Raw genomic sequence first — 27,015 nt, forward strand, 5'->3', positions numbered from 1 at the left:
AATTCCAATACATGAGTTTATTGTAATTTTCAATGGCTTTTTGTCTGAGGAATTTCTCTGGTGGTAATTTCCACATGGATATACTAAAGTTGGTGTGGGAACATTAGTACATTATCGATGAACTCCTGGTTATACTCCAATGCCCATTCCCATTTACATGCAGAGGCATAGGATTTTGCCTCTTTTGCATGTTACTTGTTGGTTCTTGTTGCAAGCCTACAGAAAGCAAATTGTACTGAACATGACTAAACCGTAACACTTCTGAGGTCTCTCCATTGTCCATATGGGCAAGCTTCAAAAATCTGATACAGAAGTAGACATCGGTTCAGAGGGGGCTGGTGTTCATTTCTCCCACAGCCTGTACCGTGAAGGAACCTTTGCCCCTGAAAGCTTGTGGTTCCTGGTGGTCTCTCTTCAGGCTCATGAGCCGTGCCTGAGCTGATGCAGACACACAAAGCTTCATGTTCTTCTCTGTTCTCATTCTAAATTAATAAAGCCTTAATTATACCAGCAGAGGAGCAGAAACTATTTTTGAACAAATTAAAATACTCCATCATGTGCTTTGTGCTTTTTTCTAAGCCATTGGGTTTTTTTCCCTCCTCATTAATGCTTTTCACTGGCGATGCTAATGACTCACTCAGCAACGATGCCATTGCTTTTAGTTAATCAGGGCGTTAGCAGTCACTGCCAGTGTCAAAAGAAACCAACCTCCCTGTCTCCCATTGAGTATAACTCACACTGTGAGTGTTAAGAGGTGCAAACATGCACAACAAAAGGTGTGTTGTAAGGTAGCTTTTACCAGATACTTCTCTGTTGCAACCATCACGCCAAACCCATCACGAACTATTAATATTTGTTCTCTGTAAGGAATAAATTCCTCTGCATTTTCTCATCTGTAGAGGGAAACAGTTACACAAATAGAAAGCAGTCAACCCCTCTACAAAATGGAAATAAAAAGTTTTCAGTTGGGTAATTTACCTAAAGATTATATAAAGCATGCAAGGAAACAGGCAACAGTAGAAACTTTTGAAGAATTATGCATTTACATATCGGTAATGTCAAATTTTGACAGCTGGAACTAGGGATAGAGAACTTGATACTCTCCACTTTTTATTATAGTTTACGTATCCATTTTTACAACATCTTTTATAAAGATGAGAAGAATACTGGTTTCGGATTACAAAAGGCTTGGGTAACACGCTGGCAGAATATGGTGAGGACAATTGGCAGTACTGACCCCTTGTCTCACTATCAAGGCAGACAGAGGATATGAAAAAAACGCCATGAATCATTGAGGAATTTTACTTGTTATTACTTCTATAGGTAGATTGGCAAGAAATCATTGATAGAAGGACTCACATTCAATGCTTAAAGTACAGAGACACCCTGCATGAGGGAGAAAATGAAATTACGTGCTAGCCATAACACTGCTCTGGTATTCCCCAAGCTCTGTGCTGTGCCCTTCAAGGGAAAGGATTAGCTGGAGGGGAAGGAGGAAGGATGCTTGGGAAATTCAGGGCAGGAATCATTGCATTTACAACCCCAGACCTCAGAGGTGCCTAGGAGGAAGGACTCCAAGTTGCTGTTCCTCTGGAAGGAGGGCATAAACCCAGTTTGAGAAACACACGCATATATACATATACTCACAATACACAAAGAGAGCTTTTCCTGTTTGTAAGAAAGACATGTAAGAAAGAATTTCAGACAAGTGTGTTTCCAGTGTACCCACAAAGCACACCAGGTGTAAATGTTGACTGGTGGTGCTTTCCCTTTCTTTTGTTTTCTGAGTCATTTAAAATTGAGCCGTAAAACAAAAAAGTATTTATAGTTCTAAAAGTCAATCTTGCGTCTTACACCAGGCTGGACTAATTTCAGTCTCTTTTAACTCTGCCCCCATGAATTTGTCATTCTGAGTACTGAGTACTGCTCATTACTGGTTTCTTATTTCAGATTTGAATATATGTTTGAATTTTACCCTGTACTGCTGTATTTTGGACACTTTGTGCTGGACTTCTCATACGTGTCTTCTCCCATTAAAACCCCCTTCTCTGACCCCAAGCTGAGGCAGCCAGACAGATTGCCCATGAGTAAGGACACCTGACTGGAGGGTACAGAAACTTTTGAGAATGTTTTTAATTCCAATCATTACCTCCTACCAGAGCCAGTGGAAGGACTCCCATGAACCAGAGGCAACAGAGAACTCAAGTTCTTCAGGAAAGAAGGCAATTTTCACCTGATCTCACCAGTCTTAATGGTACTGAGTAAACAAATATATTTGTAGATATTGTCTGTAAAAAACCCACTGTTTATTACTCAGTTCTGTCTGAAATTCCACAGAAAATCTTTTTCACAACTGGCTTTTGTTCTTATTGAAACTTGCAAAATAAAAAAATAAAGCAACCAAGGGGATTGTTGACAGAGCATCTTCTTGAACAAGCAGAGCCTTTTGAACGGTCTTTAAACGTGTATATGCTCCTTGGAACAAAGCAAGTCTTATACATTATTGGGTCCCTTTAGAATAGTCAAAAGTATCCATTTAGAAAGAAGAGCTATTATGAGGATTGTGTGGGACACATTTGTCATCAATTCCTTTTTCTTTATTCAGATGCAGTATCTATGGGAGCTTTTGGGCTACAAAAGCTTTATCTCCCCAGCATATATTATATTTCCACACTCACACTTCAGTGCCACCTGCCTTTGCTGGACCTTATAAACAAATCGGGGTAATTCTGCCCCTCTGTACCTGTGCATGAAATGATTGAATGTTCCAGCTCAAACAGGAGTGACACCATCAGAGCATTTGTTGTCATCTCCCAAGCAGCCATAAAAGCCTCATAGCTTTCCTTCACCACCAGACTGTGATGCAATCAGTCGGTCAGGCAGGCAACCTCTCTCTCTCTCACTTGAGGCAAAAGCTGTGAGTATTAGAGCAATAACATAAAAGGTTTCTTCCTGATTTTGGCTTCTGGTGATATGACTGCTGATGAATTCAAACTAGAAAATTCACCGCTAATTATCTCACCAGGTAGCTGTTTGTTACGTAATTTGTTCTATTTGTGATTGAAATTATTTAAGGATAAAAACAAGGCAGCTTCTTTTTTATATATTTTTTAAAGCTGAATTGGCAGCAGTGCTGCTGTTGTTCTACTTCTCCATGTCAAAAGCCAAACAAAGGCCCCTACTGAAAAAATGTTTCTTCATCATAGAGAGAACGTTGTATGGTAAAATGACCTCTCCAGAGAGGTTTAGGAGGGGCCGATCCTGATGAGGGAAAATGCACTGAAACCACTGTTAAAGAATGAGGTTGTGTCTGAATAAACTCTTCAGTGTGCTCTCAGGCTGCATAGATAGTAACCATTGATTAGTCCAAGGACGCTTGACGTGTTTTAATGGCCCATTACCCAAGGGCTGGTGAGATGAAAGACTCATGGGGAAGCTCGGCAGAGTCAAAGGGAGGAGCCGCAGGGAAGTATTGAGGTGCAGACGGCAAGGAGACTCAAACCAGGCTTTTCTGGAATTTTTCAGAAAGGACACGGAGTAAGAATGGGTGAGGCGTATAAATGCAGGGGTTTAGGTCCACACGTGAACAGTTAGAGACTACTGACCTCCCCACTCTTGGAAACAAACAGCTTTAATTACACCAAAACAAGTATTTCCCTCTCAGATGAGAACAACCTAAACAAGTCAACAATTCATTCAGATAAAACAAAATATGTTGAACAGAATTAAACTCCTTTCAATTTTGTTTTTTAATTTTGCTTCCTTTCTATATCAGAAACTGTGGTTTTGAATGAACCATTGTAGTCCAAAAGCATTAACATGAAACGCGTTGACATTTTCATACCAATATTTTATTTCCATGTCCCTTTTCTTTAATGTTGAGGGATTTTACATATCTATGTTTTGGGTGGAGTGAGTACAAGCAGAACTGACCTATATATACATATAGATAGATATATAGATGAGTTTTCTGAGGTACTAGTATGCTATAGCACTGAGGGCTATATAAAATTGTATATTTCTGATGTACCAATAGATTTAGAGGAATTTGACAAAAATTCACTAATCATTACTGAACAGGACCCTATGAACACCACTTTCAGCAGCAAATTCCTAAATTGCAGGTTATGTTTTTATATATTTATTATTACATGCATTGAGTTATTAAATAGTGCATATTAAATATGCAATTATTGAATTATTTAAATACAAGTATAAAGTATTTCAACAGATTTCAGTTCCACTAAGATCATGATTTTTTCCCCCAGTCTGATAGAAACCTACATTAAAAGCTCTGACTTTGGTCCATCAGTTGGTAGAGAAAAAAAAGCCCTTCCAGATTCTGGCACTGGCTTGTGACCTGCTATATTACCACAAGGTCCAGAAATTCCTCTTGCGCTCCCAAAGCTTCTCCATAATCTGCCTTCCACAGCTTTTCTATTGACAAGGGAAGTGAAGTGTTTACAGAAATGGGAAATGTGCAGTGGCAGTGTAACAGAAAAGGCTCCTGGTAAAGCCATATTGCATTTGTCAGAGCAAAAGGTGAATGCTCCTGGTTCATATAAGGAAGATGCAAGATGTGCTGGGTTAAGCCCTTACAGTCTGACCATGCTGAGCATGGCACTGTGGCCTCACCCCTGGGCAGGACTGGGCAATGTGCCCTGTGTCTCCTACCAGCCCAAAGTGTGGCAGGTCACAGGGATGTGAGTAGACATGGCCCCAGTGTTTGCTGCATTGCAGGTTTGCCCTCCCTGTTCTACCACTTGTGACACGACGTTTGAGCTGCAAGAAGCAGCAGTGTGAGCCACCAGCACCAAACCTGGCTCTTTTTTTGGCCTCTCACCCCAGTTCTCCTGGAGCCATCTCACCATGCTTGTCTTAGCCTGAGGAGACTGGTGGGCATTGCCCGTGCCACTCAGAGACAAGGTCCTGCCCACTAACAGCCCATTCAGCCTGAGAAATACTTTAGGCAGGCCAGACACTGTTCAGGTGAGCATCAGACTATCCCAGAGCATCTCCAGCTCTGTGCTAGGTTTGCTCTACTCATCTTGCTTTCCTGACCCCCAGCCACCACAGGGAAACTCTCTGCAGAGCGAGAAAACACAGCAGTATGTCTTATCTTCCTTTCTGTTTTGTTTTAAATCACAATGACAAAGAAGAACCTTCTTTTTTCCTTTTTATTTCCTTGTGATTCTAAGTCCTAATCAAAGCACTCATGAATCCCCCACTGTGCTATCACGGTGTTTTAGGAGTTGGAAAAATTGTAATAGTCTTTCCCTAGGTGAGAAATAATGAAGGAAAATCTCTGATATTTACTGATAAAATAAACCCAAGAAAAGCAACTGATAAGTATAAAATCTTGCATGTTGTGTACTGCCTTACCTTAGTGGGGCAGTTGCATTTTTGTCACAATTTGACTGCTGTTCAACACGTGTCTGACTTTCCTCCTTTCTGGAGGAAAACTGTAAGAGCTGTGCTGCTTGAGTAAACTCCAGGTTTTCATTTGCAAGTTTTGTGAGTTTTAAAAAAATTTCTTACTTACTGTAATGCACAAAATTACAATTCTGCCTTTTACTGAATGCTTGCAACATTTCTACTCTGCTAAAATCAATTCCACATAGTTTTGAAGCACTTTCACATCAAGGTTTTTTATGTCCACAGCACTACTTGGTGTAAGAGTGAACACTCAGGACTGGATGAGTGATCTTTGGAATACATAAAATGAAAGCATGACTAAATTGACAGCTATAATTCGCTGGGAGTTTATATGACAAGGATATAACACCTTGAAAGAGCATGCTTTCTGAAATGGAGCATGCATCCAGTTCCATTCTTCTAAAATGTTCTTAGTGAGGCTGAATCCAGTTCCCCTGGAAGTCAAGGTTTTTTATTGAAGTGGCAGCATTATCATTATGAGGAAGGTTGCTATGCCAGCATAAATACCTGGATTTAGTTCCCCCCTTTCAGGAAGCTATAAAAGATCCTTCTAAATTATGATTTATTGACTTTGTTTCAAGGCTCTTAGTCAAAAGCATGAACAGCAGAGGACTATTTCATAGCATTCTCAGCAAGACAAGCAAAGCTTTTGAGACGTGCTGTGCAGACATCTCAACGAACATGAAATGCCAGAATCTGCATATTTCTACATCTTTGAAGGTCTGGGATTTTCAAGCACCTAATGCTGCAGCATAGCTGTGCCTAAAAGCCCTGCTGAGGGGAATTAAAGCTCTGCTTTACAAGTTACTGAGAACAGATGCAATAAGAGAGAGAATTTCTCTCCCAGTGAAATCTTGACCTTGTATATAATGAGACACAGTGGACAACCACACTGAATATGTAGGGAATTTGGCCAATGTAAAATGATCATTTAGTATGAGCATCAGTTGCAGTTGAAAGATAGTTTAATATCTTGCTTGTAAACTGAGGGGAATAGCAAAGCTAAGCATAGTATTTCTGTGTGACTACTGGGACTTCTAAGGCATCACTATGTAATCTGTCTTCCTGCACACACTCCTGAACCTCCACTCAAAATTTGTATAACACCACTCAAAATTTTTTCCCTCCACTACCTGCAGATATGAGCAGCTGCTGTTTTGGAAGCTGTAACTTTGGCAAGGCCTTACAGCACTCTGCAAATGAGGTCTGTTTCTGAATGTTCAGAAAAGTAATGGAAATACCTTTGTTATGAAAGGGAGAGGAGGAAAGGAGGGGGAGGAGAGCTGATAGAAGAGAAAGCTTCTCTGCACCAGAGTTTCTTACAATGAATTCCCATCGATACTCATTTCTAAACAACTGGTAACAGTTGTTGATGACAAACTGTGGGGAAATCAAGCCTCAGCTCTTCATGTGATCAGAAGTGATGCTTTTCAAGTCACTGTAGTCTTGCATATCTGCATGTGGGAAAAACATGAGCTCTAGCAGGGTAAGGGGAAGGAAAAGGAGAAAGAGAAGGGAAAGGGGAAAGGTAAGTGTCTTCATACCACCTTTCACTTGAAGGGGTAACTAACGATTTGCCTTTTCTTTTTCCAGGGCTCAGCTAGGAAATACTTGCCCAGAAAAAACACTGGTTTGAGAAACAGGGATAGTGCAACCTAAAGCACGATCCCTACTACCTCTTACAATCGGGTGGAGATCCTCCCCTGAACTGCTTCTTCACCATCATGCATGATGAGAAAACAAGAAGGACTGTCATTATCCATTAAATATCCATGCTATTGTGTTGAAAGAATAGTAGGTATCCATGTTGTCCAGTCATGACTTGTTTGGCAGCAGCCAGGGCCATCACAATGTCCCCCTGCCTGACACCAGGCAGGGACTACAGCGGTGTTAAGTCACAGCCTGCCTGTGCTCCCTGATCATATCTGCCTGTTCATCCTGTTCACTGGACTCCTGGTAGTACTACAGAGGTGCTGGTCACAGGAAAAACAGCTCGATACAGAGCTGAGCAAATTATGAGAGTCCAATTTTTCCTCATTTATAGCTGTGCTGTTACTTTACCACTTTGTAAACAAAGAGGTTAAAGAAGCTTAAAAGCCCTTGGCACAGCACATGGAGGGACAAGGACAGTGGAAGGACAAGGACAGTGGAAGGACAAGGACAGCAACCTTGCTGCAAGGTGGAAGAGCTCAAAAGGGGCATTATATATCAACCACAACATGAGCTATGGAGTTGTACCACTCTAACGCACCAGCCTGGCTGAGCTGCACAAGCTCTGCTATAAACAAGCTCTTAACTCTGTTCTGGACAAATTCTTCCTGACAGTTTCAAATGGAGGGGCTTGACTAAGTTACTACAGGGATTAATTTAATCATTTGCATGTAGAGAGGTTGTCAACAGTCTTCCCATTACACACAGTCATTAATTTTTTTTGTCTTCTCTCTATCACCTGGCTGCAGGATGAAAAGCTCAAGAATGAAGGAGCCATCATGCAGCTCCTCTGCCTCAGTGGGGTTCCTTGTCATGGCCTGAGGCTGGAGAGGGTGGGACATGTTGATAAATAGGATTGTGGACAGTGATTTCAGCAGGAAATGTCACTCACTTAGATGAACAAGGGGTGTGTAAAAATGTTGTAGAAGAAATATGATCCTGTCCTTTGAATGCTTATGTCTCTATCTGAAACTTGTTTTTCTACCCTTCTTCCTCAGGGGAAAACAAAACCCACCTCCACCTTGATGGTAATTTTAGACTTTGACCTGCCTGAATTGTGGTAGATTTGGTGTGGAGCACCTAAGCCATGATTTCAGATACTACAGACAACTGAATATTTTCTGTAACAGGCAGAAACCAGGGCAGCAGCTGACAGTGAGAGTGGTGACAGCACAGGAGCACAAGTCTGAGAACCTTTGCAGAAGCCAAAGAGGACGGTACCAGGCTCAAGGGGAAGGATGCACTTAGCAGTTATTTCATGATTTTCCCTGTTATTTCCCTATGGCCATCACATGGCCCTAATTACTGCTATGTACACGAGTACTTTACACGGCCCAAGCAGGAGGTAGGGATGCATCATTTGCCAAGTTTTAATAGTGAATTCCAGAGCTTTGTCTAAGATCGTTTGGGAAGACTGTCAGAGAAGGAGAACAAACCTGCAGTTCCTTCCCATACCTCAGCCATGAGCCCTGGTTGTTTGTCAGCATTTTATACTTTAATTTCTCAAATACTCCCACTCTGTAATGTTTCATCCTAATGATTTTTTAATGCTGTCCTACTTTTCTATCTTTTAGTTTGTCTAATTTCAGGGAAAAAGATAGACAACTGATGCCAAGGAAACCTATAAATCACTTTATATAATTTGTAACACTACTGAAAAATCTGTTTGAGATTTATGTCACTGCGAATGAAGTGTGCTATTTGCAAGCTGCCTTTTATAATTTATTAAGCAAGCTGAAATGTTTGCTAAAACAAGCTTTGCTAGCGTGTCATCCACTGGAGTAGAAGAAATAGTTTGCTGACAGATCATAGAAATTGAATTTTTATGGTCCCCCATCCACTTCAAAGGGTTTCTTTTCTCTAACAGGGTTGACACAGGATGCTTCTTTAGAAGCATTGCATGTGCTCTAGGGTACCATCTCTGTTTTTAATTCCTTCAACGATCTATCTTGCATTTTCCTTGAGTTAGCTGAATACTGTATGCTCCTACACCTTAATCTAAAACAAGTAAGTATATAGAAACACGGGTTAAATGTTTAAGGCCGATGTAATGCACACTTGGAAAGATTTAAATCAATCATTTATGCCACATAACCTGCTTTGGGCCCTCACTCAGTTGCAGGAAGCTGCTGAGCAACCCCAGCTGTTAAACCTGGTGGCTGGGCTGTGTGTGTCAGTCTGAGAAGGGCAAATCCGAGATCCATATCCCAGTGAAGTGATGACAAGGTTTCCCTGGGCTTCACCGAAGTTTGACAGAGGACCCAAAGGAACACAGTTCTGATCAATCTCTTCGCTTCAAGACTCTTGCACTAGCCCAAACATCGGGCAGGTGCCTAGAGCAAGGATTATCCTAAGGGCTGTACCAGTATTTTGGGATACAACACTAGAAAAGCCTCCTGAGCAGGACGACTTGAACACCCTGCATACAATTTCCAGTGTAAGGCCCAGACCAGGAATGTTCATACATGAATCTGTTTCACAGCTTGCAGTGCTGCAGCTTCTGCTTGCACACTGCCCGGAAATGTGCTCAAGCCAACATCTTCTCCAGTGTTAATTCCACACACTGAGAGAAAAAGAGAGTATAATTATAGCACTCTGTTATTTTCATTTTGGTGAGAGTGCTCATTTTGAAGAGAAGAAAGAGGTGCCCCAAGCTTCCTCTGAGAGAGGCGAGAGCACCATCAACACACTCAATAAAACTGTTTGCAGGCTGGGAGGTTGGACCTCTGCCACAGCTCATGTGATATAGCACATCTCTCAGAAAGCTATGGAAAATAAAATTAAATAGTGACATTCCTTTGCAGGTGGCAAATATTCTGATCCTACTCACATGTTAGAGTGACTGAGAGAGGAAAAAAACAACTAAATAAATAATTTCTATTCAAGTTGCATGGCAAATATGGGTCATCGCATTTTTGCAGAATCAAGGGATTTTTATATTTTCTCTGACAATAATAATGAGAAATTATAGTTAATGCATCTATTATTTTCTTGATCGCTGCAATTCCTCTTGCCCTCTTTTAAAGACAGAAAGTCCCAGGTCTTCACTAAACGGTTACTACTATTTGCAATACACATGCTCAGCTCTTGGCTGCTTCCCATGCTCACAGGGGGTGAACAGCTCAGAGCTGGAGGAGGCTGAATCCAGTGGAAGTTGTGGTTGGTGGCCACTGAGGTTCTGCAGAGGAAAGCTGTGATGACAGCAGTGAGAGTGGGAGCATGGAAAAGTGAAAGAAATGGGATAATGCCAGCATGGAGGCTGTGGAAAACCAAGAAGCTGCATTGCAGTGGTTCATGCATGACAGGGCCACCCTTCATGGGTTGGTCTGGAGTCTCTCCAGTTGCTCGCTGGGTGAGAGAGGAGAAAGCTCAGGGGTGCAGGATCCGAATGCAGGCGAGCCTGGGAAGGCAGGCATGGAAAGGCACCATGTGTCCCTGCTCTGCAGAGCGCTCCCCGGGCGTGCTTGCCCACTTGTGCCTCACGTCGGGGCAGAGCTTCTCGCAAACACTGAAGCACAGGAATTTTTCTCAGATATGTAGCAATGCTGTGGGGAATCATGAAAGTCCTCTGGCCTTGATTTTGTGAGTCTTTTCCGACAGAAAATGCTGAGTGAAAAAAAAAAGATAGGAAAAACCCCAAGGAAATCTCAATGGGAATCTGAAATAGTTGCCAAAGTGCGGGGGTGACAGACTTGTTATCTCTCAAGGGTTATCCATCTTATTAAAGCAAATGCCTAAGTCTACTGTAAAATGAAGCTGTTGAGGGGAAAAAAGGAAAAAAAGAAAAAAAATTTGACCTTAATTGTAAATAGCAACGTGAATCATATTCTGTGAATGCTATTTTCCTTCAAAGATACTCAAGAGGTGCTGCCCAGCGTTGTATGTCATGGAAACACGTGTTTCTTAAAATCGGCTAAAGTGGCATTTCAGTCATATGACAGACTGCAAAAAGATGGTCTATAAAAACAGTAGAACAATTGCTACCCTGCAAAACAGCTCAAGGACAAGAAAGCAGTAACAGCTGTGGCTGGGTTTGTGCTTTTGTTTTGCCCGTGGATGGAAAGAAAAACAAATTCCTCCTTTAAGCAACTTCACCTGTGTTGCAGGTGTCACAATGAGTGTCAAGTTGAAGCAGTGAGCTGGAGTAATTGGAACTCCTCTTTCCAAGGCACAGGAAACAGCATTTCCAGCTTTTGCCCGATCAATCTAGAAACACCTTTGCTCAGAGCATGTGAGACTGCAAATGATGAAGTTGCCACTGGTTGTGACCTTTCTTCAAGGCTGTTTTTCCCTTTTGCACAAAAACCCCCAGAGCTTCATGGAAAATATGGAAAACTCTTATCCACATTTTTTTTATAGTGGGAGGAGAAGGAGTTTTCATAAATATTTCTTTCAGGATTGACATTTTTTGAACTTTCAGGATTGTCTTTGCTTTGAGCTTAACACAGGGGTTGATTGGGGAAAATGAGAAGTTAATTTTGCCCAGTGTTCAGGATAATTGGGCCCCTCAGCAGTGTCTCATTATACTCCTCACTTTTGGCTTATTTCTCCAAACCTCAAACCTTGCAGAGGTCAAAACCAGCTATTCAAATATGCAAAACTGAATCCAGATATTAGAAGATGCCTTTTTATTAAGAAAAAAGGGGAAGTTAAAGTGAAATTACTATGGTGGCTGCTCTCTCCCATCTGTAGTGTGGGAGTTTTACTCATCCTAGTGAATAGAAAGTTTAAAATTCTCCACTTGACGAGTGGAAATAGGCAGCTGTGTGCCGTAACAAAATAATCTTACTTGAGGCTGCTTCTTCAGCTAGGTACAGCACATACAGTGCTTTTGACATGTTAAATTTGAGGCCCACAGAACTCCAGACAACATCTGGGTGCTGTTCAGGCTTCCCTCAGTTGCTGCTTTAATTCCAGAGGTGGAAAGCTCAGAAAGGCTTTATAGTGCACTGTTGAAATTCAGCTTGACCTGCAACATGTCAGCCCTCAGCACCCGCTTCCCTGCACCTACAGCCAGGCCCCTCTGAGGGACAAGCAGGGCCAACAGGCAGGAGGTAGCAGGAGAGGTGAAATCCATCCTGTCCTGTACTCGGGAAGGCAGTGATACTTCCAAGGCATCACAAGTTTCGATCTGAGATCATACGTAGGAAAAAGACTGTAAAGACTCTGTTTCCAGCTGCTCCTAGAATTTCTCTGGAAATATGTGATTCACAAGGCAAGCTCTCATGAGGAAAATGGGCACAAAGCCACCAAAGAAGAGGAGGTGACATGGCTGATGTGTGACCTGCACTTCCAGAGCGTGGGTGCATGCAGGCCGAGGGACCCGTTACCAGCGTGGGCTTGGTCCTTTGCAATTCCACCAGCACCAGTCTGTACTGTGGCTTAGTTAGATCAGCACTGCACCCACACCTTCCATTCCAGCCTCACAGGGTGTCTCCTGTCCCTTCTAAAGCTACCAAGTAACTCAAACATTCCTGGTCCACACTCAGGATGTAGTCCTCCACCAGCACCTTCACCACAAGTTGCGCCTCCTGCAGCATGGAGGCTGGGAGATGCTCATGATGCTGATCTTACCCCAAGCCCTGGTGCTCATCCAGCCTCTCCCATGCCAAGTACCAGACAGGATTCACTCCCAAAAGAGAAAAGTAGTTTTTATTTTCACAGGGTAGCTCTGCAGTTAGGGAGGAGAGGAGTCACTGGGGCCACAAATGAATAAGTGGGAAGGGAGAAGTAGAAGATAGTGCTGCTGCTGAACTCTTTCTATGATGCGGTTTAACATGGTTTCACTCACAGAACAATGCTAGTTCTGCAGTGGTAGAAAGGATACATTCTCTGACTTTCCCCTTTCTATGCATGGTCAGAACACTGCAGCTGCTGAAGAGGCTCAGTGCCTGCTGAAGGCAGGTGACAAGCTGCTCTACTATCATGCATGGAGTCAATCTACACTTCTCTAATCATCTTATCTAGCCTTTTAAAGAATGACAGCAAAAAAAAAAAAAAAAGGGGAAATTACTCCTGTAAGGGTCCTTAAAGGCTGGGGCTTGATAATATGAACATACAACCGAAAAGATACTGATGGGATAAGCTACAGCCAGGACTCCTTTCTGCTAAATTACATCTTAGCTGAAACAGCATCAAGGAAGGATAGAGCCTATGAGGATTTCCTTAGAGAATTCAACCTCAAAACCCTTTGGAGAACATTAACAGTTTTCCATTCCCATGTTCATCTCATCCTCACCTCTCAAGACTTTTCTTCATCTGCCAAACACCTCCATAAATTAATTCAAAAATATCACACATAGATCCTGCTTTTGCAGCACTCACAGGAAAATTGATATTCTAATAAGAAAACCCAACAAATTTTTTCTTCCTCAATGATGCAATTTTTCTCTTTCTGCACAGTGTCATTTTCAGGTTGAAAGTTCACCAGTGCAGGGACTGGCTCACTAAGGACTGGCTCATTCGGGACCTTCTTTTGTGCTCTTGACTTTGACATATTTACTAAATAATAGCATGCCTTGAGCTATAGCTGCAGTAGGAATTGACACTGAATTTCTCAACTCCTCTCAAATCATACAGATAATGCTATGCTGTCATTTCACACAGAACATGCTAATTGTGTTTTATACAACTTTCAGTAGAACTTTACTAATTTTAAATATACCTGCTGTTGATGTCATGACAGGTAGTGTCTTCAAACCAGCATGGAACAGGCCATGTGTACCTCAGTAAAAATGTTACACAGGACTGCCAGACTGCTTTCTGTCTGCTCATTTTCCCCTGTTCATAGCCACATAGTCATGTGTTTACAATGACATGAGACGTAAAGTCACTGACACTTTTATGTCCTCCCCTTGCTTGTTTTGCAGTATTTAACATGCCCTAAAGATCACTAGATATTATATCCCATCAGCAGGATCATAAAAACATGAGGCATATGAAACTTGTTTTGTACATTTGATGAAGAAATTGCACCTGAGAGACAGTAACTGTGAGAATGGCTCTTCTGGATGTGCAGAATTCACTGTAGGCTGAGCCGAGCTAAATCAATAATGGAGTCCCATCTTAAATCTGGAACATCAAACTTTTGATTTATTTTTAGAACAACAATATGATCAGAGCCTCACACAATGTGTAAATTATATACCTAGGAACTATTTAATAGTGCTGGGTTTTTTTCCTTTGGCTGCTTGACCTCCCTCAGTCTCTCCTCCTTCATGCAGGACTTTGAAGCCTTTTGCTTCAAAGGTACCTGGGTTGCTTAAGAATTTCCCATGTAGCACTGATGTGGGGGCAGTTAGATGCAGGGACTTTTCAGCTTTTCAATTAAAAATTAAACTGTAAAGCAGCCTGGGCCTGCTCAGGTCTGAAACAGGGTTGGGACAGAACTATAGATCCTCTGCCTTTAATGGCTGACAGGAACCGATCGCATTCCTCTCACCAGGACACAGGATTCCCTCACATTTCAGGAGAAAAATATTAGAAGGTGCCCATTTACCTTTGAAACAACTCATGCCTATTGAATCTGACATCAGATGCACATCACCAGGTCACAGAGCAGTCTCTGTGTGAAACATTAATGATGAGAAGGACCAGACCTGAACAGCAACACAGCTCACAAGAGCTTATGCAGAACAGATATATGAGGGAGGGAAAGAAAAAGGAAAAAAGGAAAAGAAACCAAGAAAAAAAAGACCACCCCCACACCCTCAAACAAAGACCTCTCTTTTAACTGAAATGATAAGAATGGATGGAGAAGCACAGTGATATCTCTCTGATCATGGCTAACAGCAGGTGCACAAGTGAATAAATAGGGGGGTTGGATGGGAACCTCGCCATGTTGGCTTTCTGGATCCTGAACCAGAAAATCCCTACTGTGCTCATATTTGCTGAAGGAACAAAGGCACAGGGAAAGCCAAAAATATTCACCACCTTTAAGAGTTACAGAGATATTGCCCTTGTTAGGTCCACCTTCAGAAAAGGCTGCATGATTTCAGGTACAGCCTGCCAAGCCACAGGTATCCATTTATGTCCTAAAAAGCCTTCATGCTAAAAATCAAACTCAAATACATGGTTCTTATCTACTGCTTTTTTTTTTTAGGTAATCAAGTACAAAAATCTGTCATCAACTCTGGTATCTGTTGCATGAATCAAGTGAATGGTTTTTATAAAAAAAAAATAATCTGAGACAATTCTGAAAGACTAAAAATCTTTGTATTTGTTTGGAAGATTTTGCAAATCCCATAGCTCTCTGGGGTCCTCCAGCAAGCCTTTGAGGAAGATAAATAAAACATATTTCAAACATCAAGGACAACGGTGTAATGTGGCCTCTATGTTGTCAAATCTTGGATAAAAATGTTGGTAGATCCAATGACGATCTGAGTGTTCAGAATGTTGCATTTATACTCAGAAACAACTGAAGACCAGATTATATTTTTTGAAGAAATCTCCCTCTGGTGGCTAAAAAGGGAATTCAAATTTTTCCTGACTAATTTTGTTGGGGTTTTTTTAGGTTTAGGAATCTGTTGACTCAGCCAGTCACATTATAATAGACTTTCAAGTCCTACTTAATCAATACTCTCTGTGAGAGTCAGATCTGAGATGGAAGAAGCCTGGTACTACTGTGTCTCTCCAATAGTGGCTACCTGCAATTTGGAATACAAAACAAAAACTGTAAGTCAAACCCCAAACCTCAGACTAATGTTACTCCTCACTACTTTCAACCACTTTGAGTTCCAGCAGACTGGCAGATTTTGACTGACATATTTTGAATTTCAAAACCCAGCCATATGACAGCCATAATCAATAACAAACATATGTCTGAAATTACACTAAAATTTTGTCTTGGTGTGCTAGCACTTTAGAAAGGGAATTCGGTTAGCTGGATTTTAAAGGACAAGATGTTTAACTCAAAGCAAGCACCAGTAAGAATTGATTTTTAGACCACTACTGTTGCTGAAAATGCAAATGTAGATGATTGCAGAAGAGATATTATTCCAACTAGACAGGGTTAGCAACTTCAGAAACTTGGTGAGTTTTGCAGAGAAAGAGCGTGCGTGCTAGGAGAACAGATGGCCTTCCTTTGCATTTTACAACATATAGAACATGTAAATTCCTAATCCTACTAGGTGAGCAAGGGTCCCAACTCACAGCACTGTTAGTGGGATGCACAGCCTTTAAGCTGTGGGACAAAAGCTCAGATTGAGTCCACTATTGATGAAATACAGGTTTTTCAATGATTTGCCAGTGCCAGTTCAGCTGAGGCAAATCCCACCCCAATAGTGCCAGACCAGTGTTCCACAGTCAGCTTAACCTAAATGCACACGTGGCAAAGACACAGAGCACAGTGAGGGAGCTTTAAAGAATTTCAACAACTCTCAGGATTTGCTGCTGATGACAGCTACTCAATTTCCTCAATACTCCCTCTGGAATCCCTGTGACTGAAAACAGGTGCTGGTTTAAATATTAAAAGGGACACTCCAGGTGTCACATAAAGCACCAAAACTATTTCAATATGAAATAAGACAATTCAGAAAGATGCTCAGTTAGAACATGCAGGCAGAACAGCCACAAAACACACTCTTTTTACAGGCTTTCCTATTTATGTGCTCCAGAAGTGCTTAGGAAGAGAAGTCTCACTGCCAACAAAAGTCTGCAAACCCACAACCAGAATTTTGCTTCTTGGGTCTTCCCAGAAAGCCTGTGGGAAGGCCTGTACAGAACAGTTCACTGGATTTTTGGAGACCAACTATTTGACCCACTATTGTTTGTCTTGTTATCAAAACCAAGCCCAGTGGCACTAGAGTGACTTGACTCTGGAACGGAATACAAGATGTTTAAAAACACAGAATCATAAAATTACTAAGGGGTGAAAAGATCTTTAAGATCATCAAGTCCAACCTTTGACTAAGCACCCCTGTGTTCACCATTAAATCACATCCCCAAGTGCCACATCCATATGCTTATTGAACACTTCAGTGATGGTGATTCTACTTGAGCAGTGTATTTCAATGCATGAACTACTCTCCAGCAAAGGAATTTTTCCTGATACCAAATCTAAACCTCTCCTGCTACAACTTCAGGCCATCTCCTCTTGTCCTGTCACTTGGGAGAAAAGACTGACCCCCACCACGCTACCTCCTTTCAGGCAGTTGTACAGAGCAATGAGGTCTCCCCTGAGCCTCCTCTTGTCCAAGTTAACAACCCCAGCTCCCTCAGCTGCTCTTTGTAAGACTCCAGACCTTTCCCCAGCTCTGTTGCTCTTCTCTGGACATGCTCCAGCACCTCAATCTCTGTCAGGTAGTGAGGGGCCCAGAACCAAACACAGGGTTTGAGGTGTGGTCTCACCAGTGCTGAGTACTGCTGGCACAGTAGTATCCCATACTATCCCACCAAGTCCTGCAGGCCATACTATTCCTGATCCAGGCCAGCATGCCATTGGCCTCCTTGGCCACACTGATGGGCCATGTTCAGCTGTTGTCACCAGCATCCCCAGGTCCTTTTCAGCAGAGCAGCTTTCCAGCCCCTCTGCCCCCAGCACTGCCAGGGGTTGTTGTGACCCAAGTGCAGGACGTGGCACCTGGCCCTCCTAAACCTCATACAGTTGGCTTCAGACCATGGATCCAGCCTGTCCAGATCCCCCTGCAGAGCCTTCCTGCCCTCCAGAAGGTAAACACTTCCCCTTGAGTGAGTGTGGCCTCCCCCCTGTGATCTGTGACCTGACTGAGGGTGGCCTCAATCCCTTTGTCCAGATGACTGACACAGACATTAAGCAGGACTGGCCCCAACACTGAGCCCTGGGGAACACCACCTGTGACCGGCTACCAGCATAAATAGACAAATGGGGTTTTCTGTCAGACTACAAGTTCATCAAAGAGCACTCACAGTTCTGTTACTCAGATTACACTTGGCAGAATTTAGGATCCCAGTACAAGAACAGCAAAAAAGCAGACTAAAGAACTTCCACCCACTGAGCCAGCAACTTCTTTCCATAACTGCTAAATTTTTAGAGATATATAAATCAGACCTGAGTTTACTAATCTGTACTCTATCTGTAACATGTTAAAACTGTCATTAATGTAAGGCTGATAGAAAACTTGGGACATGGAAGTATCCTTGCTATGGTCAATCCTTATTTCTAGAAGTAATGGTTATGGAAAAAAAAACAACTTAAAAATCCTAATGCAGTTTCTTAAAGTGTGGGGGTTTTTTAATGAAAAAATTGTCCAAAAAGATGAGTATTTACAAAACATTGAGCCTTTCAATTCTCTTATCAAAACCTGCTGAACTAGTACATAAACCTTGAGGCAGAATATTATACAAATCCAAAATATAGTAAGATCACTAAAATTCGTGTGATTGACTTAATAAAAACTACATCACTTCCCAAGTGGGAAAGATCAAACATGAACCAGCACAGCTTGAAGAGAATATGCAGACTTCCAAAAGATTCACTGGAGACAGCCTCCAGAGTGTAATCCAGCAGTCTAGTAACTGACACAACATCAAACCCATTGAGGTGTGTTTAATGAAATCTGTATACACAAAATTTACAAATATTTTCAAAGGTTCATTCTTAGTCTTTGGAAAGATGTCATAATTAACTCGATAAAATTGATGCAATCTCTCTGTGTAGGAGCATTTCTGTATAAGGGCTTAAACTGTCTGCCCAAAAGACAAAAAGAATTTAAGTTCTTCTGTTGGATGAAAAAATATAAATTTTTCATAAGGCAAAGCCCAATTTTAAGAGGCCATTTTACACACACACTGAGAGTCCTTCCATACCACAGGCAGAAAAAAGGAAAAATCCAGATGACTCAACCCAGGATAGGGAGCAGAATATGGTACACTCTTCAGAAATCCACGTATTTGCTTGCAGAGGACCTTTACTCAGTGCTTTCAGAGAAAGGCAACATATCCCTCATCTAGTGTCTAGTACAAATAGCTAAGACGACCGGCATGCACAGAGCTGGGCAGCTTCATGATGCAAAACAAATCAAAGCAGAAGTCTGTACGTGGTTCTCTGCCCTTTTATAAAGCATCCCAGATTTCAGATCAGATGCTGCTTCACCTTGGTCAGTAACAGGAGGAAGCCTTCACACCAAGGTCAGCCCAGCACTTCATTTCACTGGGTTACTGGCAAAGCCACGTTGACGGGCACTTGGCTGGGCTGCTGTGCTGGGGACCCATTGCTGAGGGGCTGCTGAGAAACAGCAGCCGGCTCCATTTTGCTGATGTGTGTTATAAAGCGCAGCCGAAGTTTCAAAGCTGGCCTTAGATTACAAATTATCTTCTCAACCTGTTTTAAAAAAAGAAAAAAATGCATTCAGTAAAGAACAGGAGTATTTTTACAGACTGTTCACAAACATCACATTAGCACAACAATGAATGGAAAAATCTTTATTAAAAATACTAACTTTTGGACCTCTTCTGATAACCAATCTTAAAAAAACTGTCCCTGTTGTAAGAGTTGTGCACCAAAGCTTTGTAAAACAGGTCACACAACTGACACTTTTTAAAGGGCATACTGTTATAAACGAGAGATAAATTGGGTGAATAATTTTTCATTGAACATGAAAGAAATCTTCCTTTGACCTTTGTCACAGGTCAAGTTACACTAATGAATCAGAAAATAAGTAAAACTTTAGAGAAACAGACTGTTATGAAACGTTCAATAGCTTTATTTCTAGTGATAGCTCTAATAATAGTATTTAAAGCACCCTGAAGCTGTATCTTAAATTTTAGACTACATAAATTAATCTTGCAATCTGAGATACCCAGACTACTCCATCTGAAGCTTTTAAATGTGTAGAAGTGCACCAACTTCCTAATTTGTATATAGGGACTAATCAACTGTTAGCCAATTTGTTGTACTGCTACTTATGAAAAATGGTTCACAAAAAGATTAAATTACTATATGGGAAGAAAAACTGAAGTATCAATATCTAATGTTTACTTACTTGGTCTTTCACACTGTCACCTGTAAACATATATTTCATATGATACAAGAAATCACATATGGGATCCATGTAGTTCAGGTGGGAGCTGTACCGGTCTGCATTCAGGAGCATTTCATAAAATGCCACTCCAATCTGTTTCCATGGACACAAAGAGCAGCCCAAATGAAAACAGGTTTTAAAATGCTTTAGATTAGAAATACTGTTAAATAATATAATAAATATGTACTGCTTTTTAAGTAGCTGTGATTTCTAACAATTTGCTTTCTTACAGGGACAGATGGACACATCTAAGTCATTCCATTATGCTGAACTAAATGATTCCCAAGTTAAGCTCTTCTTTGTAGCAGGGTCTGTACTATCTGACATTTTTCAGCTCATCTGCCTACCGGCCAGCTCCATCTCTTTCTTCCTCCCCTACTCTTATCAACTGACATGCATGTAAGAAACAGCTTATATTCTCCATCCTCACAATTCACCTCTTGCATACTCCCTTCCAGGCAGTAAGTTTGATGTATATTTTGCAAGTAGTTTAAGAGCCAAAGAAAGCATCTATTGCTTGATATTTCTGGGGTTTTATTTCTTTTCTTGCTTAAAAAAAAGTGTACTAGGTGTTTTATCCAACAAGATTTCAGTTAATGGGGTAAACTGAATACCCACTCAGCAATTCGGATCCTTGCAATTACTGCTTAATTTGTATAGAATTTAATTCTGAATATTTATTAAAGATTTCTATCCCTTTCTGCTTCATAAGATAATTGCAAAGGTAAAATAATCTATACAGTATAAAGCAGACTTTACCTCTATCATGCACCGTGTCCTCTCCTGCTGGAACCGTTGCAGGAAAGGGCCCACGAGGTGGTAAACATAGAGCAACTGGAACTCTGTTTTCACTATGGGTATCAACGCTTCTGTGAGAAACCTGCAGTATGTCAAGACATTTACTACATCAACTGTTTGGTTATTAGGGGTTTTTCATTTCTTTCACCTGTACCTTTCTAGCCAAAACATCACATTCTCTCTCACAGATTCAGACCTTTATTTTAAAAAAACAGCGTGCCTCTGCAAATATGAACTATTTCAAATATTATTTCAGGGCAGCTCTAGAATTTAGAATAATATTTACTGTTACAGTTGATGCTTTAGGAACATGCTACAGTCCATGCTTTAAGAAAAATTCAAATTTATAAAAGCATAAAAGCTAATCAAGATTAAAAAAGGATTATTAAAGGCAGTCTCACCACGTGACAGCCCTAAAGCCCACAGACAACAAGAGTTATGTCAGTGGACAAGGGAGCTGGAAAAAACCTTGTGATCCATCTGGCAAATTTTGGAGCTCCCCTGTACATACTTATTTGCTGGTATAAGTGCTATAGGTGGAGCTTTGTTATCTACAGTATGTATGGAATTTAAAAGACAAATTACATTATCAAGTATCATTACACCTACTTAGGAATGAGAGAAAGCTGTCCAATGCTGGAATGATGCCAGACTGCATGTGCCAAAGCCAAAGTGTAGCTACAACTCATCTCGGAGTAAGACTGGTGACATGCTGTGAAGTCAAATAGCTGGAATGGGTAACCAACCCACTCTGTCTCTGATGTCAAGCTGGGACTGTTGATGACATTCACAATGCAATCATGGAGAACAATCCAGTATGGCTCCTGGGGGAAAAGAAAACAAACAAACAAAACCCCAAAAAGTCAGAATTGTTTATAAAAAGAACATCACCTAAGACAATGCTTCCTCAGCTCTTTCTACTACTATTGCATTTCTAAAATGTGTATATAAAAATATATACATAGGTATATATAAAACTGTTATAAATGACATGGTAGTTTATAACCATGTCTGATGAAGATGAAAATTTAAGACGCGCGACACAGAAAGCATCCATGTTAGTGGGTATGGCACACTCAAGGGTGTGGCATTATCAAGACATATCTCACAAATTTAATTATTTAATCACCTAATATAAAGGTTTCTAAAAGAAGCAAAGACAAGGCAAAAAGCCTTAGCGGAAGAGGTCTGAGAATTTTCTAGTCTTCCAAGTGCAGGCACAAACAGACCAAAAAACCAAGATGGAAACAGGAAATAAAAAAAGGTACAAAAGGCAAAGAATATACATGAAGATGCAAGGAGGGAGAACATGAAGAATAAGAACCATTATAAAAATAATGAGGATTAAATCCATGTTGTCTTCCCTCCAAGAAGAGGAACCATTTTATTGGAGAAGAGAGGTCACAAAGGAAAGACAGCTGTGACACATATAAGCAACATGGCAAAATCGAAATTACTCAGGCAGTCTTTGTCAGGTACCAAGAGTCATGATATTCAGAAAATCAAAGTTTCTACTGATACACAAGCTGCAGTACTGCACACATTTCCTTTTGCAATCTTAGCCACATGTCATTTACATGGTTTAAAAACTATAGGATGTAAAAGTGCAAGCATTAATCAAAAAAAACACTTTGCATGAGAACCTTTATAGATCTTCCTATTACATAGCTCCAGTTCTCAGTACTACACACATGGCATTTAACTATATGTTTAAACAGGAGTGATTTACTTCTTTTCATCCTAGCCTCAAAACATAATAGAAAAACAAAACACATGGTCAATTTTTCCATGCTGGAGGAGTAGATTTTTCTCAAACATGCACACAGCCTTCTGAATAGCTTGCTGTGGAATCTACAGATGTTGGCTCTAAGTTTTTACAATGTACACTAGAAAGATGATAAATCTTTCATGGAAGATTAAGTTTTGTATTTTAAAATACAACATATTGACTCACTGGTAAGGCTGTGATAATCAGTCCAATTGCATTCATCCAAGCTGTGATGTTCTCTCTTGGCACCAGGGGCTGACTAGAGACAAAGAAAAAGAAAACTAAGGCTCTGAAATACACAACTGCAATTTGTGCTTCTTGTGCATCTACAGACCAGGTGTACTTAGGGCAAGAACATTGAGAGAACTACAAAAACACATACAGGTATTTAGAAGAGCCAAAAGATTGTATAAATGCTACTGGGATGTTGCATGCAAAACTTTATTCGGGCGTGTTCTGCATTAGTAGCAGGTATTCTTCAAAGGCTTCAAACTTTTTTCCTTAAGCTTTCGTGCTTAAGGGTTGTTTGTCCCTTTATTGACCCCTTCCCTGCATATTCCCCTAACAGAGCTAACAATAATGTATTACTAAGCTGAAGGAGGCTAAAACTGAGTAATTCCAGTTTGTCATTGCTCAGTGAACGGCTACAGGAATACCAGGTCCTGTCTCCCACTGCAGTTTTTTTCAGTGGTATAGGTCAAATTTAACGCATCGTGACAAAAGGTCACCCTTGGCACACCACTGTTTCAAAGCACCTCTGATCTGCATCAGCATGGGGAAGATTCAGTCCTGCCAATGACTCCTATCCCTTTCTTGGCACTCAAAGATGCTGTGACATCAACTGATGAGATGTCCTTCTCTCAGCACGCCTCAAAGAACAACAGGCTTTCTCCAGGCTTTCTTGCTGAGCCCAAAAGATAAGATCTTTGCCTGTGTGAGATCTTCCCTCTAACTTTTATGGGCATCATGCCAAGTTGACCGCTCCTGAAGCACACAATCCACTACACCACAGTAGTCCAACGTGATTTCTCTGCTTGATCCCTGTCACCTTGTCATCCAAAAATACCTTATATATAAAACATTACCTATATATATTTTAATTTTTTTAAAAATTAGAAAATTAGTATCACAGACTACTTTAGCAATCTCTTAATTATGTATGATATATTGCAAAAAAACACTTCAGAAATCCAACATACCTTTTCAGCACAACATTCAGCAGAGCATTGCCCACCTCCTTCCCTGGAACAGCCAGAGCCATGAGCTCAACACAGGTAACATGCAGGGCATGGGCAGCTGGGTTAGGAAACTCATTGAACCTCCAGTCACAATTTGGAAATGGACCAGGTGATTTGCCTGCCATAGGTGGCAATGGTTAAGGGAAAAAAAAGCTGCCCCAACACAGACAAGTATAAGCAGCACAGTGATTGAAAACGGATGCATAAACCACATACTAAATTGAATTGAAAGGTATTGAAAACAAGTAGAACAACCACATTTCATAAAAAAAAGACATGAAAAAAAAGTATGAATATAAGATGCTGACACTCAGTCATTGAAGGACTGTGGGAATACATAGCTATAAACATATTACACACACAAGACCATGCAAAGGATAAACTTCCCTGATTAGGAGGTGGAAAAAACAACACCAACCATCTCATTCACTGTCTGCTTCCAAGATGAGAAAATATAAATAACAGGAATTTTCTACTTGTATATTCAGAAACCATTAATTTGCCTCTCTGTAAGATCTTCTAGCAGACTTCTAGGGTGACAGTTTATGCAAAAGGAACACCTGCTTAGTCTCTGAAAATATTTCATTTTCCCAAACAAGACTAACTTATTTGAAATACATACAGAAAAGGTCTCCAGAGTTAACATTTGCATAAAAGCAGGGGCTTATATAATTTTAGCTTTCACACCCAATAAACTTCTTTCAAGTTACACATTAAACAAAGGGAAGTTCAGGAAAAGGAGTGGAAGAACTTTTAACATCCTGAAAATTGGTCTACTCGTGTAAAGCTGCTTCAGAAAGAAGCCAAAATCCAAGGAGATTCCTATTCTCTAGTTTGCCAGCTATTCCCACATCTTAAATGTGGCACTGCTCCCAATATTATTCTCAGTAATGCTTAATGGTTGCCATTACAGAACAGTAATCTCATTTTCGAAAAAATTTTTAAATACTCACACTTTGCATCAAGCTTATTTTTTTGGATGATCAGAATCCAATTCAGAAAGCATAAACACAAGTAACTGTATTTCTAAGTGATGCTTCTACAGCGAAATATTTATACAGCTGAATTTCATTTTCACCGTATCTTTTAAGGCATCTACTCGGGCAGCACAGCCCCTCTCTAGAATAATAAAGAAATTGAACTTCATATTTTGATGAAATGAAGCTGTAAGACATTGTCACAGCTTACTTAAGCAAACTTTTACAAGGATATTGTCTACCAGTCTTCCAATGAGCTTGCAATAGTAAGCATCATCAGGAACCCATGGGTTCTCTTCTCGGGGATTCATGGCACATTTGAGGTAAGTATCACTCAGACACCAGCCGAGTGGACGATTATCTTTGAGAGAGCCAATTATGGCATGAACGAGTTTTCTCTTGAGGTTTGTGCGCTCTCTGAGATGCCCCTCGTAATAGTGAAGAGTGTTGTACAGGTAGGTCACTGGTCGGTCTGCCAAGGAGGAAAGGAAAACAACAAAACCCAGAAATAACTTCCAGCATCACTTCTATGTTTTTGGTAGGAAACAAAACTGAAATCAAGAGCTCTGCAAGACTAAGTTGCATGTATTTAAAAACAGCACTTATGGAATTGATTCATGTTCTTTACTTCAATGTACTCTACAAAACTGATTTTCCTTTGTCTTGTACATACTTTAGTGCGTATGCAGAACAAAAGAAGTGGAACAAGGAAGGTCAGTATTACTAACAGTTCACACCTTAATGATAATATTAATATATTTGTAAGTAAACTGACTAAATCATCTCTTCATATAGAAGGTATTAAGTAAGAAGAATCCAGGTACGAAGTTACAGTAAAAAAGATTACTTTAAATTGTCTGAGCATAACACAGCAATGACACCTATTTAAAAAAAATTATTATAAAAGTGCATTTCTAAAAGTATTCAAGTATCAGGTCAAACTATTTAAATCTTAAGTAAGGATAGAGAGAGGAACAGCTTTTCAATTGTTTCAGTCTTGGTAACAGAAAGTTTGTTAGGACACAGGGGTCCAAGTATTTACTACTAGAAGGGAATGGAAGGGAAAAGCGTGAAGGAAGCATGAATTAACAAGAGATAGCCGAATAAAAGCAAGTTCACTGTTAGTAAGCTGAAATTCACTAAACAGGAAATGCACTTCTCTGTGTAAATGTACACGGGGCTTAGAGAATAGGAAAGGAATAAAGCACTGCTGTGCTAAGACATGAACATTATGAATGAAAGAGGTGAAGAGGACAGAATGATCACAACAGGAATACATCCGTCTGTATTCACAGTTAACTTACCGTGGAATTTGTATAAACCTCCCAGATGATCCAATAAAGTTTCTAGTGATTTGGACACTGGAAGCAATTCCAGAAATCTATGAATTACAATGTCAAACACTGGCAGAAAGCGCAGGCATACATTTCCAAAATAAATTGGTAAGTACTGGGGCTGGATCTGAACTGGGGGATTCACTTGCTCTGCCAAGCCTTCAAAATACAGCTTTTCAGGGTATTTCTGGAGGGAAAGAAATCCAACAAAATCAAAATCTCTTTCTTTATAAGCAATGGGTTAAACATTCAGCATCTACATTGCTTTAAAAAGACACTTCATAACCCTCTTTATCACATTTGAATTCAGTGAGATGATTTCACTGTAGAGCTTACTGAAGAAAATTGAACTCTGACTTAAACTGGCTATATTAGAATAGTAGATAACATCTTAAAGAAACCCCCAGAACAAAGTTTCACCGCCACTCAAAATGGGCATAGCAGAACATTAAGAACCCCAAAGCAAAGCTGAAAGCAGCCAGCACTGAAGTGTCCTTTGTCATGTACTTGAAGAGAAAACCTAGGGGAAATCAGCACTACTGGAAGTTTCTGCATCATATACTGAATTGGAACACTAGAAATAATTGAATGAAATAATTCCCTGGGAAAGAGCTGTAGTGTATTCAAATAACAGATGGGTACTGCTGAGGGTTGAGCTTGTTTTACCTGTGACTGAACTTTCTATATGCCAGGCTGGGTCTCGTGACTGTGCAGCCATGTCAGAGCATTTCCAGGCTAATTTGCTTCCCTGCTACC

At 40.6% G+C, this 27,015-nt stretch overlaps 1 protein-coding gene across 2 annotated transcripts in view; it reads right to left on the reverse strand.

Annotated features, from left to right (window-relative positions):
• Window positions 1-18,328: 18,328 nt before the first annotated feature.
• MED23 (mediator complex subunit 23) overlaps window positions 18,329-27,015 on the reverse strand; it is a 37,961-nt gene continuing 29,274 nt past the window's right edge. For both annotated transcript variants that reach the window (XM_032101663.1, XM_032101664.1), the window contains 8 exons: window positions 26,230-26,446; window positions 25,161-25,397; window positions 23,910-24,075; window positions 22,897-22,969; window positions 21,552-21,766; window positions 20,904-21,024; window positions 20,106-20,237; window positions 18,329-19,444 (listed from right to left, as the gene is read on the reverse strand). In XM_032101663.1, coding sequence (XP_031957554.1) covers window positions 19,271-19,444; window positions 20,106-20,237; window positions 20,904-21,024; window positions 21,552-21,766; window positions 22,897-22,969; window positions 23,910-24,075; window positions 25,161-25,397; window positions 26,230-26,446 — 1,335 coding nt within the window. In that variant the 3' untranslated portion in view covers window positions 18,329-19,270. The remainder of the gene's footprint in view (window positions 19,445-20,105; window positions 20,238-20,903; window positions 21,025-21,551; window positions 21,767-22,896; window positions 22,970-23,909; window positions 24,076-25,160; window positions 25,398-26,229; window positions 26,447-27,015) is intronic.

The sequence above is a fragment of the Corvus moneduloides genome, chromosome 3 (assembly GCF_009650955.1).
Source record: "Corvus moneduloides isolate bCorMon1 chromosome 3, bCorMon1.pri, whole genome shotgun sequence".
Lineage (NCBI taxonomy): Eukaryota > Metazoa > Chordata > Aves > Passeriformes > Corvidae > Corvus > Corvus moneduloides.